General features: G+C 37.3%; 1 protein-coding gene across 1 annotated transcript; it reads left to right on the forward strand.

Annotated features, from left to right (window-relative positions):
* Positions 1–600: 600 nt before the first annotated feature.
* On the forward strand, positions 601–17,275 carry Cbr4 (carbonyl reductase 4). Its single transcript, XM_010629854.1, has 5 exons — positions 601–929; positions 2,858–2,978; positions 4,143–4,279; positions 6,740–6,874; positions 16,316–17,275. The coding sequence occupies exons 1-5, from the start codon at positions 788–790 to the stop codon at positions 16,492–16,494; spliced, it is 714 nt and encodes a 237-aa protein (XP_010628156.1). The 5' UTR covers positions 601–787; the 3' UTR covers positions 16,495–17,275.
* Positions 17,276–17,886: the final 611 nt, after the last annotated feature.

The following is a 17,886-nucleotide window of genomic DNA, read 5'->3' on the forward strand; positions in this document are numbered from 1 at the left end:
ACTCAGCATGTCGTATGTAGAACTGCAGGAATCCATTTTTGTCTATAGCAACTTAAGCTTATTTCATTTATCTTGGAAGATTATTTAAATCATTCAAATATTTCTTGAACTCCTTCTATACGATGGAATTCATCGTCAGGGCACCCTTGGAAATGAATGGAATGCGGCAGGTTAATCGGGGAGGGACAGGTAGGTTTTGGTGCAAGTCTGACAGTTGGGGGCCATTTCCTCAATAGGCAAGATATCAGGTCGGCAGCCTAGCCAAAGAGAAAACCTAGGTAAAAAGTAAGCACTGGAGCTCTGACACATCTATGCCCAATAGTGTACACTCTGAGGGCTAACTACAATGATCAAGTACGATTTGCTGGCGAAAGTCCATTATCTTCCTAGCCCTGTTGGGTCTGAGTAAATGGGAAGACTGATCATCTGTGCTTATTACCCCAGTGAGGCCAAATGGAACTCGCGTGAGTAAAGACTACAAGTTCCAGCATGCAGCAAAAGTCCTCAGGCCAGCTCGCTGCAGGGACTCTCTCAGGGGCGCCGCTTTGGGGGAGCCCGTACGTGCTGACGTAGACGCGCTAATGACGCAGATTCGTGCGTGGTGACGTTGGCACAGGGAGGTCCTTGCCTTGAGGCCTCTGAGAGTTCCTAAGTCTGGCGGCTGGAAAAGGGGGATCCTACGGTCTTTGTGTTTGGAACCGCGGTTGTTTAAAAGCTTAGGGTACTTGGGAAGGGACTGCCACTCGCAGCTGTGTTTACACTGACTCGGCCGACTCGCGGGTCTAAGATGAACAAAGTCTGTGCTATTTTTGGGGGCTCCCGGGGTATTGGCAGGGCAGTGGCGCAGTTAATGGCCCAGAAAGGCTACCGACTGGCCATCGTCGCCAGAAACCTGGAAGGGGCCAAAGCCGCCGCCGGTGAGCTCGGCGGTAGGTACCAAAGGGAGTTGTCCAGCGTGGTGACTGCAGCCCTGAATCCTGCAGTTGCCTCGTGTAGACGGAGCGGGCCTGACACCCCGCCCCAGACCTCGCATCCTATCGGGAGGGCAGAGTGGCTTGTGAGGTGAATCTCTACACCCCCAGCCCCGCTACCGAGGGCCCAGTACTTGGTTTCTTAAGACAGCGCAGTCTCGAGCCACCCCATCCCCCGGTAATCATCCACCTCCCTGTGACTGGTGCAAACTGTGAGGGGCTATTTAGCTTTGCTATCTGGTAGGAGATAGCCACCCCCTAGTTAATTTTTTAAGTACGGGAAAGGACTGCGCTGAGGAGTTTGGGCGGGAAAGGTAGGCGTTGAAGGTAGGAAGGGCACACTGCGGTTTTGCAGGGGCTGCTCTGCCCTGCTTGAAGTCAGAATAGTTTGGATGAGAAACGCTTTTGGGTACCAACTAGTTTAGAGACATATCTGGCTTGCTTTATTACATTCGTTAAGCATATTTATAACTCATTAATTGGTTATGTTGAATTTTATAAATTTAAATTTGATTAGCTAAATCTTTTATTCAAACTTCCTTTTTTATGCTTATCGATAATGATTTGCAGATTTAAGGTTCTCTTGATGGTAAAGAGAAATAGGACGTTTGAAAGGTATTAAGATGATGGTATTTGTTTAATTATTAGAATGGAGAAAAATACAAGTCACTTAACTGTCGAGACAGAAAAAAATAGAGGCCTGAGGTTGTATCGTCTGGATATTGCTTTTACAGTTACGTGGCTGGTTGAGTTGGTACCATTTTAGCCTCATTGTTTCTGTAGTTTGGGAAAATACTGGGCTCTAAAAGTATAAGCTTGAGAGTTTCAGAGAATATTTCTTGCAGACATCTTTATTGCCCTTCTGACAGAGGACGGAAAATACCCTCCTCCTTCCTGGGTCACCCGGAGCCTGGGTTTCCTGGACCATATTAAAACCATTGACTGAGTTTTAAAGGGTAAACCCAACAAATCTTCAAGTGAAAGTTTAAGAGGAAGACAGGTGATGCTTTTGGGCATTTCATTCTTTGAATCTTGTGTTCTCTGAGAGATAAGTTTTCATTAACAAAGTGTGTTTTCCCAGCTGAGGTACTGTTCCAAAGGCTTAAGGGTGTAATGTTAGTATAAATGTATTTGGCAGTCAGGCAGAACATAATCGTTTTAGCTTTTTAAAAAATATTCTACATTTTAGAATAGATGTACCTGACTTAATAATTTGACTTTACGATGATGTGAGAAATATGCATTCAGTAGAAACCGTTCATTGAGTTTGAACTTGGATCTTTCCCCAAGCTTGTGATCTGTGGTATGATACTCTCCATGTTGGACAGCGCAGTGGGCCCTAGCTCCGAGCAGGCATGCAGTCAGGGGGATAGACCGCCGACACTGCAGTGTACTGTTCAACCTAAAAGAATTAGACATAAAGTTCAAAAAGGGATATAAAACCTATTGAATTGGGTGGCATGGATTCGTGTTAAAGCTATAAACATTAATCTTACACAGTATTATCCATTTGGCTTACAGGCTCATGCCACTATACCTGGCCGAAGTTTTTATTTTTCATTTTTAAATTTTAAAAGGAGTTGAGGACTTAATGTTACCCAGGCTAGCCGTGAACTCCTTGCTCAAATGATCTTCCTGGCCCCCAAAGTCTTAAAAATTAACTTTCTGTAACACTTCTTTACTTGTTTCCCACTTACCCCAGCCAAGTTTCATTAGACTAGTCCATAGAACAGTCTATATAAGGGTCTGTGGGACTCTTATCTGTAATTTCTAGGTTTGGCACACATCTGTATACTACATAGTAGATGCTTAACAAATGTGTATTGAGAAAATTCAAAATTCAAGTTATAATTTATACGTAATTCTGATTTAACTTTGTTTCATAGGAAATCATTTGGCTTTTAGCTGTGATGTTGCTAAAGAACATGATGTTCAAAATACATTTGAAATGATGGAGAAACATTTAGGTCAAGTAAATTTCTTGGTAAATGCAGCTGGTATTAACAGGTTGGTCACAGATTTAAGTAAATTTCTAATGTCTTTTTTTAAAAAATGTTTTCCTTAGCTCAGTGTTTCGGTGGCCTGCCTTGCAAGCGCAAGGACCCAAGTTCAATCCCCGGTACCCCCCCAAAAAAATGTTTTCCTTAATAGGTCTTTGCTTAGTGTAAGTTAATACATTTTATTTCTAGTTGGAAGAAAAAGTGTGCATTTTAAAACTTTGTAGAACTGCATGTGGTGGCACAAGTCTGAAATTCCAGCTACTTGGGAGGTGAAAGCAGGAGGATTGAAAGTTAGAGGCCACTGTGAGCAGCTTACAACGTGTCTCAGAATTTGAAAAAGACTGAGATGTAACTCAGTGGTAGACCCCTTGCTTAGCGTATGCCTGACCTTGGGTTCAATCCCTAGTACTATAAACCAACAAATACAAAATTTACCAATTCTTGCATTCTTTTCTTTTCTATTGAGATAAGTGTCCCGTTTGGTCAATTTTAACATTGTAAACATCACCAGTAATGACGTATAGAACGTTTCTAGCACTCCTGAAGATGAGCTTAAGTTTGTTTTCAAGTAATACTTTCTTGTAGATAACGATTGTTTTGAGTTCTGTTACCATATATGTTTTGCCTGTATATGAATCTTGATACTAATGGAATCATAGGGTAGGTATTGTTTTTTTTTTTAAGATGAATGTAGAAGACAATATTTAGAATAGCATAGTAATTGTCTTACTAAACAAGATTTAGTAGGCAGTTACTCAAAATATTTTGAGCCCTTCAAAATATTTTGGCTCCATAGGTACTAGTTATCATAGTTAGGAATATTTGCTACTGTAGCTGACAGAAGTAGGAATTGCCATTGAAGTGTGTCCTTTCTGGCCCATCAGTTGTTATTTTAGTGGCTTTCAAGCCAAGTTCAAAATAAAACTCTCCAGGTATTCTAGTACCTCTCATACTTTGCTTTCATTCAAAATGTTACATAAAGGGCTGGGGATTTAGCTCAGTGGTTCTGGCGCTTGTAGGGACCCAATTGCCTGGCAGTTGTAGGGACCCAAGTTTGATCCCTGGTACAAAAAAAAAAAAAAAGTAACAAAGTGTTACGTAAATCTTATGTTTTGACCTTTTGTTTTTGCTTGTTTTATCTCATTAATTTACATGCTGTTTCTTTTTGTAGGGATAGTCTTTTAATAAGAACAAAAAGTGAAGATATGCTATCTCTGCTTCATACCAACCTCTTGGGTTCCATGCTGACGTGTAAAGCTGCCATGAGGACGATGATTCAACAACAGGGAGGGTCTATCGTTAATGTTGGTAAGTTTTTACTACTATTATTTAATCCACTAATTTGTAACTTGTGAAATTTAACTTTGTATTATCTGTGGAAAAAGGTTTTAGTTACCTGATCAGTGAGTAAAAGAGGAATCACTAATTCACATCCCTGTAGGGGTCAGGCAGGTGTTAAATGAGTGCCATTACCAACCATTAGAAAAAATGATAGCACCGAAGCCCTGTGATAAATGACAACATCTAGGTTCAGTGACCAGAGGCCATAGGGGATGGTGGAGGCCATCACTGCTCAGATCCAGTAGATAATTGCTACACTTGAATGTGGTCCATTTTTGTTAGCAGTTTTGATTTTTCAACAGAAATTGGACTTCTTAAGGGGCCAAATAATCATAGTAGTTGCGTAGGTCACTGATAAATCTAGTGCAGAAGTTTAAAGGAAGTTAAAATTTTCAGTGTTTTTAGAATAGATGTAAGTAACCTGTAGTCTTCAGTTCATCTGAACCACAGGGACAATAAACTATGAAGTATTTGCCTGTAGAACTTAAAGTGCAAAATGACTTGAAATTTTATTTGTTTTGTAATTTGAAAATAGTAGCACAACATCTGCTTTTTGCTTCTTTAAGTGGTAATACCGTAAAAGGCCACAAAAGGGGGATGCTGCTGCATCAAGTCAGTCCTGCTCTGTAAGGGCTGTTCTCTTCTCCAGGGTTAGTGAATGAGTAGACCTTTGTCTTCCGATGCAGTTCCAGGATGACGTTGGGTTCTTATAAGCACAGAGACCTGCATCTATCATGTGGCAATGGAGGACATTTGTTTAAATCTAACATAACCCCTTGTAGGTAAATTTCAAAAGCTGAAGTCCCCCAGATGTACACAAAACCTTTTTTATTACAAAAGGTAATACTTTTATTTTTTCTTCTTTTTTCTTTTTCCTTTTTTTCAAGGTAATACTTTTAGAATGAATTAAGAGACTCTTACTACAGGAAGAGCTACTGTATTTCTGAAGTTATCACTTTTTGACCAGCTGGATGGTAGCATGTGGCAGGAACCAAAGCTATTCAAGTTTTCTCTTTGACCTTTTTTCCATGCCTGTTATTCTGTATGTCTCTCTATCTCTCTGTCTGTCTCCCTTTTTTCCTCCCTCCTTTCCTTCCTTTATTTATTTAATTTAATTTTGGTACTGGGAATTGAACTCAGGCTCTTGTGCTTGTGAGGCAGGCGACGGAACCAATGAACTGAATCCGCAGCCTTCCCTCTTTCTTTTATTTATTTTTTTGTCTTTGTGTATTTCTTTTTCTCCCATATATTCCTTTCTCTGTCCATCTGTATTTTCTTGGTCTGATGTCTTTTCTTTGTGTGCTTTACAGTTCTCTTCCTTTGTCATTAACTGGCATACAAACAGTATAAAGTTATGTGCCACATAATGTTTCAGTCAATGAAGGACCACATGTATGATTATAAATTAAAATGGAGGTGAAAAATTCTATTCCTAGTAGTTTCACTGTATCTTTTCTATCTTTAGATGCACAAATACTTACTGCTTTATAGTTGCCTGTAGTATTCAATACAGTAATATTCTGATCAGGTTTATAGTCTCAGTAGTAGGCTTTATATTTTGGCAATTGTAAAATCACCTAATAATTTGTGTGTTAGTATATATCCCTGTCAGTAATGATACATAACTGTGTAATGTGGGTAACTGTTTTAGTATTGGAGTTGTTGATTATAATAGGAAAAGTGAAATGTTTTCTTTTTTGAAAGTAAAATTAAAAATTTCATGAGGTTCTTGTTTAGTTTTTGTATCCTAAGTACAAGTCAGTGGTGCAAGAAATTACTTTTCCACTTTATTTCCTAGCATGTATTTGAATACAGTTGACATTTGAATTAGAGCATATTCTTACATAGTCATTAAATGAGGTCATTTAAGCATCTTTAGTAGGCAGTAGAAGTTACATCACTAAACATAGCAAAATTATACTTTTACAAAAAGTTTATTGTTAAAAGTTCCACTAATTTAGATTAATAATAGTTGAAATTTAGTGAGATTTATCTTCAGATGAATTACTTTTTTTTGGCTGAAGTATTTCCTTATGTATTCAGCTATAGAATCATAATCTTACTCAGTCTTTATCTGACTTTTTCTGGCTTTAACTTCTGCTGAATTCCTTTATATGCTATGGAATTTTCATTATATCTGATTTACTCAGGGCTTGGAGTGGAGCCCTTTCACTTCAGAGATCAATTTGAAAGCCTGCTGCCCGGTGCTCATAGTTTTATATCAGTGTCTTTCCTATCCTGTTTTCTGTGTCTGCTATAAATGTGGTCTTTTTAGTCTTACTACTCAAGTGATATTGGTTATAATTGCTAATTTTAGCATAGAGTAGGGGGAAATGGGCTGTGCGTTTTGTTTACTATGAATTACTGGAATTTTGAAGTAACCATTACTTGGTTTGAATTTATTTATGTTCTTTTTTCCCCTTCTAGGCAGTATAATTGGCTTAAAAGGCAATTCTGGCCAGTCTGCATACAGTGCCAGTAAAGGAGGATTAATTGGATTTTCTCGTGCACTAGCTAAAGAGGTAGCAAAAAAGAAAATCAGAGTGAATGTAGTTGCACCAGGTCAGTTAAATTTTTTTATTAAAATAAATTTATTGATTATAATTTTTGTTTTATAAAGAAGCTGTTAATTTGCCCATTATTTGGTATTCTAATTGACATATAGATGGAATGGTGTGAAAAGAATCTAGTAATGAACTGGTGACTAGAAAAAAATTCCTTGTACACTGTTAAAAAATGGTAAATCTTGCACTAATTATGGTAACTGAAACTAAAGAGGATCTTAGCATTCATTCCAGTCATTTTCATAGTTTAGAAAACTGAGACATAGGATTCTGAGTGATTTACCTAAGGTTACACAGCCAGGTTATGGAAAGCTTCCAAATAATGCCCTCTGAAATTTCCTTTATAGTCATTACCACATTTAGGTATTTTTATCCCTTTTGCTCCTGTGGTCTATCTAAACTGGAGCTTTTCAATTTTCTAACTTTTACCTTTATAGTGTTTTGCCAAATTACTAGTTGATAAAATTACTTGGACTGTTGAAGAGAGTAATAAAAAGGTGCTAACACTCAATTCTACATTATCACTCATTAGCTAGAAATCTCCTAGGTATTTACTTGACTTTTGAACGAAATAATGTTTTTGTGTATCTCTATCAGTTAGCTATGCAATCTCTGTCTTACTGTAGTAGGGGTTCAGGAATTACCACCTGTGATATGTAAAGAAAAGACAGTTGATTTTGATTCCTTGGTTGTTTGCAAGAAAGGGTGGTCTGTAGTAGACCTTAGCTACTTTTCCCTTTCAGGTCATTTTGATGGCTCTACATTGGACTCTTAGTGTTTTCTTTGGCACCAATTTTTTCCCCCATACCATACTCTTACAAGGGAGGCACGGTGCCACTGAGCTAAATACCCAGCTCTCTTTGGCACTGATGTTAAAGCCAGCAGGTATCAGGGATTTATTGAAACATTCTGTTAACCCTTTATGCTCTATGATGTTTTGTCCCAATTCATTGTTTAGGTACAGAGACTAACTAAATTCCAACATTTTAACTCCATGAACATTTGATAAATGTGATGAATGGCTACAGTTTGAATGTACTCGCTGGGGATTTAGCTCAGTGGTTCCGCTGCCTGCCTCATAAGCACAGGGTCCTGAGTTTGATGCCTGGTACCAAAAAAAAAAAAAGCACAGGCTTACTGTGCCTTCAAGAAATGCACTCACTTTTAGAAGAAGAAAGAAAAATATCCAAAGATGCAGTGTCATTATCTTGGCATTGCTTTCTACGTGGGTATGTTTTGTACAGTGTGATTAATTTTATTCTTTGCTTACATTAACCAGCCATAAGGTAGGTGTGTGTGTGTGTGTGTGTGTGTGTGTATGAAAACATGAATGATATGTACAATGTTCTGTACCTTTTATTCATATAGCAATATATCTTGGTGATGAACCCATATTACTCCAAGTAGAACTACTTAACTTTTTAAAATAGCAGCATTATGGAAATATAATTCACATACACCATGTACTTCTCTCATGAAAAATGTATGTGGGTTAATATAGTCACAGAATTGTTCAGCATTACCACCATTAATTTTAGAACATTTTCATAATCCCAGAGGTACCCCTTACCAGTTAATATTCACTCCCCATTTCTCTGATCTTTCCAGCTTTTGGCAATGCTAAACTACTTTATCTCTATAAATTTGCCTATTCTGTACATTTCATGTAAGTGGGAAAAGAAAATATTAGATATTTTGTGATTGCTGCATCACTTTTAATGGCTTAACTAAGACAATAATTTGTTTTAAATTAGATAAACCCTCATAATATTTGTTTTAGGATGTTCCTTATTTAATCTATTGCCTCTTTATAGCAAGTAGATTGTTTCTCATTCCTTTCTGTTACAGCTACCAATACTGTGACAGTACTTGTGCATAATAAATTTTGCACATTTGCAAGTGTATGAGTGTAATTCTGGGATGGAACTGAGGTTCAAAGGGAATATGCACTTTTTTTTTCAGTACTAGGGATTGAACACAAGGAACACTTGAATGTAGTAGTAGATACGTGAGCTTTCCTGTTGCTGACACAAAATGCATGACACCCACATGACACCCACAGCTTAAATGAGGCAAGGTTTCCTTGGCTCATCTTTTTGGAGGATTTCAGTCCATGCCTGCCTGGCTCCAAGGAAGAGGCAGCGGATGGAAGGGCATGGAGGAGGAAAACTGCTCAACCCACGACTGGCAGGAGCAGAGAGAAGGGAGGAATGGAGGACAAGTACACACCTTCCCAGTCAGGCCGGTGACTCGCCTCCAACCAGGCCCCATCTCCTCACTGCACCTCAGTCCTGAACGCATCACTGGTTTAATCCGCTGATGTACTACTCATCGGGGACCACTTGCTTGGTCCAGTCACTTTCCAGAGACAGTGGGGAACATGTTAAATCTAAACCATCACACTGAGCTGCATCCCCTGCCCCACCCTTTGTCTTTTAAATTTTGAGACAGGGTCCTGCCCAGACTGGCCTTGAACTTGTGATCCACTTGCCTCAGCCTCCTGAGTATTTGGGATTATAGGTGTGTGCCACTGTACCTGTATGTGCATTTACAGTTTTGCCAAATAGGCATTGAATTTATTTCTGTAAAATACCTTACGTGTTTTGGTACTTCTGAATTTTAAATTGAAGAGTTTTTACGTTTATGACTTGGTGAGAATAAACTCCTCTTTCTTTAACTTATGGGTATGAGATATTAGGTCCCAGCAATGGGAAAGCTGATAGTGTTTTTACTTGCTATCTTGTATGGTGTTGATTTCTTACACTGCTTCACTCTACAAACTTACTGCCTAGATATTCAGATTTGTTCCAATTAAAATCTTGGATTTTCTTTTTTGCTAAGAACCTTATTTTTTCTTCCGTATAGTGTCTAGGGTTAGTTTAGTTCTTTCTAGGTCCTATAAACTTCTATAAGAATGGACATCTGAATTGGTAGATACATTAAATAATGCCACATCGCACCTGATACTACAGGGTAAGCGTCTTAGTCTGAAAACCTGTAATATTCTGACACCATAAGGGAAAATTTATATCATATTTTATGTGATGGTTTGTAATTAAAACCAAAAATATTGGAAAAAATTCCTTGAGGGGGAGAGAAGGGGAGGTGAAGGGGAGTAAGAAAAGTTAAGATATGCCGTGTACAGGAGTCTAATAATTGCAGTGAATGTAAACATAGGTCATAACAAGATAATAATAACAATGATTTAAAGTGGGGAAAGGTGGATTTAGAGATGGAGGGAGGGAGGTAGATGGGAAGGGCAAGGGAATTTTGTAATAAAAGATACAAGCTGTGTTATGTACATGTACCTACGTCCCAAGAGGAATGTAAACTTCATGCACAACAAGCATGTACTAATAAAAATAATTTGAAAAATAAAAATAGCAATTGCATATCCCTCTAAAAAAGAAATACTACTTTTCAAGCTGTATTTATAAGGCATATATGAAACATAAATGAATTTCATGTTTAGACTTGGGATCTATCTCCATGATATCTTATTATCTGCACATATTCCAAAGTCTGGCAAAACCTGAATATGAAACGGTTTGGGCCCTAAGTATTTCAGATTAGGCACATGCAGCCTGTATCAGTGATAGGCTACGTACTTGATGTCCTATTTAAGTATACAGTCTGTTGTATATAAAATGTTGAAAACTAAAGTTTACCTATTTTGAAAAAATAGTGACTTATAGTAATATGGAAATGAGATGTTGCTGTTTATTTATAACACAGCTAGTCAGAAATGGATAAATGAAGCATTTCCTTCAGAGTTTATCAAATATAAATTCCCACTGGACAAGAGCCATCCACTTGTCTGTAAGAGCAAGAATATACCTGTTCCTAAGGAGTTCATGTTAAAAAAAAATGTAGGGGAGAGTGTGGCTCAGTGCTACAGTGGCCTAGCATGTACAAGGCTCTAAATTCAGTCCCCAACACTGAAAAGAAAATAGTCCCGGGTGTGTTATTACCTATGTGGCACTAAAATAGAAATGTCCTTGTTCTAGGTTGGTTGTGTGCATGCCATTTCAGTTACCTATTTATTGATTTAAGGAGTGATAGTAACAATTAGAAACCCCTGTCCAATAAAGTAATGTTGTAATATCATTTGTTGGACAGTGGCATCTACTGGTAGTTTCTAATTTTTATAGTCCAGCTCTAAAGTCATTGTAAGTACATACTAATGAAAGGAAGAGTAGAGAAAAATTCCCAGAACTGTCCAAGTAAAAGAGTAACATGAGAAAGAGTTTTTTTGGGTCAGGGAAAGAAAGCACAGATTGTAAAGTAATACAAACACAAAGATAGGTGTGTGCGATATTTAATGACTAACCGAAAGACTGTTTATGTTTAGTGCCTTGGGTTGGGAATATATTTGTAAATGAGGGTCATGTCATTCATAAGGTGAGCACTAAATGTCACTGACATTTGGTAGATCTCAAAGTAATTTATCATTTGAGACTGGTTTCCCATTTTTAAAGTTTCTGATGATATGCATGCATTTTTAAAGCTGCAGCTGATTAGGACAGTAAAACTATTTATAACTATAATTAGTATAACATTATATGAATTTCTTAAAATCCAGAGAACTGTACAAACTAGAGGGAGTCTGTGTCTGTCAGTGCTTACTAGAAACATTTTATGCAAGATACACAAATATATGAGAATTTACAACATTGGCTTCCAATGGCCATTTGCCAAGTCAGGTGTTGAAGAGTGCCGAGGATCTGTCTGCACACTGGAGACCAAAGGATTCAGCTGACGGTCTGGATCTCACTGTCGTGTCCTGTGTGAGTCTGTATCAAGAGAGCAGGGCTGGGGATTTAGCTCAGTGGTTCCGCCGCCTACCTCGCAAGTGCAAGGTCCTGAGTTTGATCCCTGGTACCAAAAAAACCAAAAAAACAAACAACAACAACAACAAAAAACAAAAAACAAAAGAAGGCTGGAGCTTCTGCCCTGGAAGCCAGGAGACAGTGCCTTAGGTGAAGGGGAGGGAGGACTTGAGCTCCTGTGAAGAAACAGAAGCCAACTTTCCTTTTTCATTTCCCTTTTATACCATTTTGGCACCAGTCCTCCCAAGGGTGGGTCTTCCACACCCACAACTGTGCTGAACCAATTTAGTTGGGCATTTCTTACTTAAGTTGATACAATCAGTTAGCTATCAAAGAACCCTAATGTAAACTCTAGATTTTCCTTAATACTGTATCAATATTGGTTCAGCCATTGTAATAAATGTACCACACTGAAGTAAAAGAATAGGGAAAAGATAGGGGGAGGGAATTGTGGTAAGGGGGTCAATAGGGACTTTATGTTCTTTCTGTTTAATATTCCTGTAAACCTAAAATTGTGCTAAATCTACAAAAAACTTTAGGTATGGTAAGAGAAAGGATCTTATTTTGTTTTTTGTATTTTTGAGAGGGTATCACAGTGTAGTTCAGGCTGGCCTTGAACTCACTATGTAGCCTAGATTGGCCTCGAACTCCTGTTGATCCTCCTGCCTCACTCTGAGTGCTATGATTATAGGTGTGTGCCACTATGCCTGGTGAGAAAGCCTCTTTGAACGTGTTCTTGTCCACCGTATTGAACATAATGTAAGAGGAAAAAACCAGTATGTTTTGGTGAATTCATCCCTTCCTTTCAACTTCGCTTCACACCTATACTGCTTTTAGACTTTTATTATGTAGTTCTTTGATGGTTCAGAGCTGTCTGTGATGTGAGGTTTGCCTTTCCAGGTGTCCGTTCGTAGATCTGGGAGAGGCTGTACTAAGCTTCCGCTAATGAAATAAGATCCTTATCTTCTATGCTTGAGCAGTGGCAGAAGAACCTTCCTGTGGAGTGGGTGGCTGGACATCATAGTCCTAGTTCTGGACTTCTTGTAACCATGCTGGACTCAGAGGGCACTGCTCTCTCTTTCCAATCTCGCCTAACACAGACACAGACTATATCTGTGATTCCCCGAGCCACCTCTGAGGAGGGGCCGAGGATTTAGCTCAGTGGTTCGGTGGCCTGCCTTGCAAGCGCAAGGACCCGAGTTCAATCCCCGGTACCAAAAAAAAAAAAGAATTTAAAATTTTCCTCAAAAGCGAAAGGTCCTATGTTCAATCCCTGGTACTGCCAAAAAAAAAAAGGTAAATTCATAGGTTTGGGGCTGAGGGTTTAGCTTGGTGGTTCCACCGCCTGCCTTGCAAGCACAAGGACCTGAGTTCAATCCCCAGTACCCCCCGCCGAGAGCAAGAAGGAATGAGCCAGTTCTGAGGAGAGCTCCCTTTTCTAAACATCAACTAATACTAGGAAATCATGAGTTCTACTTAGGCATACTTTTCATCTTTAAATCAAAGGTTTGTAGAGATAAACCTCAAAAATGTATCATTTTAAATGTACTCCATTCATGTTATGATACAGAACAGGTATATAGTTGTAAATAGCTTTCCTCAGATCATAGCCCTGTTGTCCTTTTACTATAAAATACTGCCACCAGAGCCAGATAGAAGTTGAGCCTGGAATTTCTAGTCCATACTCACATGGGTCTTTATTGCAAACCATTTCTGCTACAGTTTCGTGTGTGTGTGTGTGTGTGTGTGTGTGTGTGTACAAGTAACCAAATCTGTTACGTAGTCCAGGCTGGTCTGGAACTCACTATGCAATCTAGGCTGGCCTTGAATTCGAGATCCTCCTGCCCCAGCCTCCCAATGCTGGCATTATTGATGTTCCACCACACCCTGCTTAGTTTTATTTTTTATAGATTAGAATGAATACTTAAACTGGGAATGGTAGTATATGTCTGTAATTACCAGCACTGGGGAGATTGAGGCAGGAGTATTTTGAATTTGAGGCCAGCCATGGCTATATAGTGAGACCCTATCTCAAAAACAAAACAAAACTGCATTATTGGCCAGGAATAGTGGTACATTCTTGTAATCCCAGCTAATCCAGAGACTGAGGCCATAGAAAAGCAAGTTTGAAGCCAGCCTGGACAACTTCACAGACCTTGTCTTAAAAAAGAAAAAGGTCAAAAATTAAAAAGGTCTGGGGATGTAGTTCGGTGCGAAGGCCCTGGGTTCAGTCCCCCATTCTGCAAAAACAAAAAAATGAATCATTGATTTTTCTTGAGGAAAGTTTGTGGAGTTAGTCGGCAATAGTTTATGTCAGTTTTGCTAGAATTCAAAAAGACCTTAGGATAATGTATAATTGTGTCATGAACTCTTTGAGAGGATAACACGATTTTTTTTAATGTTACATTCATAATTTTCTTTTAATTTTTGTAATAGATGTCAGGTGAATTTTCTTCCTAGGATATTCTCTGAGGCAATTTTGAAAATAAACATGTCCAAAGAAAGATAACTGTATCAGCCCCCATGATAGTGTTCCTAAGATGATTGGATTGTCTGTCGGTTATTACAATTCTTTACTGTAAGTTTCATTTACAGTTCACTTGAAATCCTCCAGAGGCTGGTTATCATTATCTATGCCAGCTGCTTCTCCTTTTATTCTTGCCTGCTTTCATTGTTCTTAGAGATGAAAGGAAACAAAGGAAATGTTGCTGGCTTTTCAAATAAATGTAAGATTTTATGGCAGAGGAGGTTGGATTTCACAATATAATCTCACAATATAACACAGAAATAATTCAAAATTAGTTGTGTTGTTTCCGGCCCTCATTAAAGACTGTCTGAAATTAGAACTTGTATACTTTTCAGTAACTTTTTGCCTCAGTACAAAAATACTATAAATCTGTTGTGGACAGTTGTTCAAAGAAAATAATCACTTGTTATTTCAGTACCTAATGATAATCACTGTTAATATTTTGGTGTATTTTAGTTATTATATATTAGTTTTTGTTTTAATAGTGATATAACTGAACATTTATAATATTTTAAATATACAAATGTTATTTTTTTCATTTGCTTCTGTGGCATCATTGTTAAAACTTGCATATCATTCTACTGTGTGGAAGCATCAAGACCTTATTTAACCAGTTCCTTTTTGGAAGACCTTCAGCTTATTTACAATTTTTCTCCTAGCAATCTTGCTGGCATAAGCTTCATGATAGAAGAATCTGATTCCTTCTTACAAGACTTAAGAAAATATTTAGATATTTACGAGTGAAAATCTAAAGTTAAGTTAATGAAGTTAACCCACTGCTTCAATTCTTTTTCTTTACATTTGTTTGAGAGAAAGTCTTAAGTTGTCCAGAACAACATCAGACATGATGGGACTGTGGGCATGCACCCCTGTGTCGGATACTAATTAATTCTTAATCTAGTAACTGGTTCACATTTATCATGCTACTTTAAATGGTACTTTTTAGTGGTACTTTACATGAGAGTATACTTAGGTTGATTTATAGTTTGAATTATGATGAATGTTTTAATTTTAACAGAAGCCAATTTTAAAACCTTATTTTTGAGTTTGTACATTGAACTCTCATGTGACACACCTGATTTTTAGTCCATCTATTGTTTTTTTCAGCTTTAATTGAGTTTATTGGTACTTTTTAGGGATACAGTCCATCTATTTTTTATGTTCTTGAACTTTAACAATGCTTTTCAAACTGTTGCTTTTACAAAGATTAATATTACAATTTCTTTTTAAAAACCCAAATGATTCAGTAATACACAAAATATTGGCTGTGGGTTAAGCATTTTATTAGTAATATATATTTATATGTATGTCTCAGAAAGATTGTCTCATATATCTATAATTTTTCTTGTATATATGTATAATTTAGAATTAGTTGCTTAATAGACTGTGTAGTACTTTATACTGTAGAACTTTGAAACATGTTCTCTAAAACTGTTATTGCCTACATGTACCAATACCAAGTTGAACTTTGAATTTTTGCTATATATTTGCACCAGAATAGGATATGACCATAAAATACTGTTTCTTTATGCAGATATTGGAAACACTGAGCTTTCTAATCACCGTTATCTGTAGCAAATGGAAATGTATAGTTTTTGTCAGCATTGCCAAATCAGTTTGTGAGACCACCTTTGGAATCTCTTCTCTCATTGACGCTGCTTCTTACTCTTCTCCCCCTACCCAAGTAAAACTCATTTTGGGGGATTTGATTTATACCTCTTTCACCTGACTTTTTACATCTAATTGGCTGTGCAAGTGATTGTTTCCTCCATCAATTACATGTTCCCCAAGGAATAGAATTTTGTTTCATTCATGTTTATATCCACCCACTACATGATGCAGCATTGGCCTTACATTTTTGCTAGGAGTTGGGCCAAATACTGGGGGTAAGATATTTTAGTGTTTAGTAAGTGTTCATTGAGTAAACTAAGTAAATTTGTAGACAGTTAATTGGCAGCAGAACTCTGTATTTTATAAACAAGGTTTATTAATCTCGTTTTCAGTTGTAAATTCAATTGTTTTTTAAATTGAGCAGATGTCTTTGTGTGTACTCTTTTCCACTAAATAAACATTTCTCTTTTAGGATTTGTCCGTACAGATATGACAAAACACTTGAAAGAAGAACATTTAAAGAAAAGCATCCCTCTTGGGAGGTTTGGAGAAACTATTGAAGTGGCACATGCGATTGTGTTTCTTTTAGAATCTCCATATGTTACAGGACACGTTCTAGTGGTGGATGGAGGATTACAACTTCTGATATGACTAGAGATTGTTCATTTATAATGGTTTGAATCACTTTGGTTATTGGTTATAAGTTGCACCTACGTGGGTGGCATTTACTAATCAATTATTGATGCTACAAATGTTGATTCTCATGTTTATGATTGTCTGAAAAGAACAGTGTGTGACCAGCTGTGTTTTAGCTAAAGGGTATTGTCATCTACCATTGATTACCTTATGTGCTACATTAATTTTAGTATATTGACATTTTGCAAGGGATGTAAACAGGTATTAACTTACATATTTTAATCTCAGAAGTGCAAAATTATTCGTTGCATTGTGATGAATTTTTTCACTGTGTCAGGTTGAATTTTCTGACGTTAACCTTTGCCACAATAGTATTGACAGAATAGTCATCAGTGCTTCGGCAACCTTGCTAACATTAAACATATTGTTTGTAAATGTTCTTAGGACATTGGTTTTGCTACAGGTTGGAAAAAAATAGTATCAGTTACATAAAGACATCAAGTTAGACTATTTCTTAGAGAGGTGTTACCTTGGTTAAGCATTTAGGCAAAATAATTCAATAATGTAAATTCAAGTATGGTTCAGTTGACCCATTCTTTAGAAATTCTCAAAGGTGATGAGGACTAATCCTTATATTAAGGTTTTAATATCTGACACAGTAATGAGCTGCACAGATCATGAATGTGGGGAGTGATTTTTTTTTTTTACTCAGAAAATAACTCAATATTGTGAGCTATTTAAAAAATGTATAAGAAATATATTAAAAATATTTTGTGGGCCAGCAGTGGTGGCATATACCTGCAATTCCAGCTACTCAGGAGACTGAGGCAAGTTCTGACCAGTCAGGGCAACTTAACAAGACCCTGTTAAATTGTTTTAAAAAAGGGTTGGGGATTTAGCTCGGTGGTTCTGGTGCCTGACTTGCAAGCTCAAGGGCCCAAGTTGAATCCCCAGCCCCGCCCCCACCAAAAAAAAAATGTGTTGGCTATAGCTCAGCAGTCCTAGGTTCAATCCCAAATATCACAAAAAAAGTATTTTGCATTAGTGATGTAATAATGATTCTTATCCTAACATTTTTCTAGAAAGGTAGTAAATAATTATTCATAAGTAATCATTCATATAACAACTATGCAGTAATAATAGTTAAATGTCTTTACAAGAAGCAAAGCATTAGTTTTGAAAGAATATTTGGCTGGTAATAGAGATAAAGACAAACTGAATTCAAAATATCACATTTCTTTTTTTGTGCTAAACTCTTGTGGGGAATAATGTGATAACTTCAGTGTCACTGGATTCATGTTGGTTTGTATGTCACCTTTCAAAATTATAAACATTGTACTTTATTTTTTTATTGAGTTTATTGGTACATTCTAGGTATATAGTACAGTTACATTCATTACTGGGATA

Source organism: Fukomys damarensis, unplaced genomic scaffold (genome assembly GCF_012274545.1).
Source record: "Fukomys damarensis isolate Sample0158 unplaced genomic scaffold, DMR_v1.0_HiC HiC_scaffold_18, whole genome shotgun sequence".
Lineage (NCBI taxonomy): Eukaryota > Metazoa > Chordata > Mammalia > Rodentia > Bathyergidae > Fukomys > Fukomys damarensis.

Coding starts and splice junctions, on each gene's coding strand:
- Cbr4 (XM_010629854.1), top strand. CDS start 788: ATGAACAAAGTCTGTGCTATTTTTGGGGGCTCCCGGGGTATTGGCAGG. Junction 4,280..6,739: donor AGGGTCTATCGTTAATGTTG/GTAAGTTTTTAC, acceptor TTCCCCTTCTAG/GCAGTATAATTGGCTTAAAA. Junction 6,875..16,315: donor AGTGAATGTAGTTGCACCAG/GTCAGTTAAATT, acceptor TTTCTCTTTTAG/GATTTGTCCGTACAGATATG.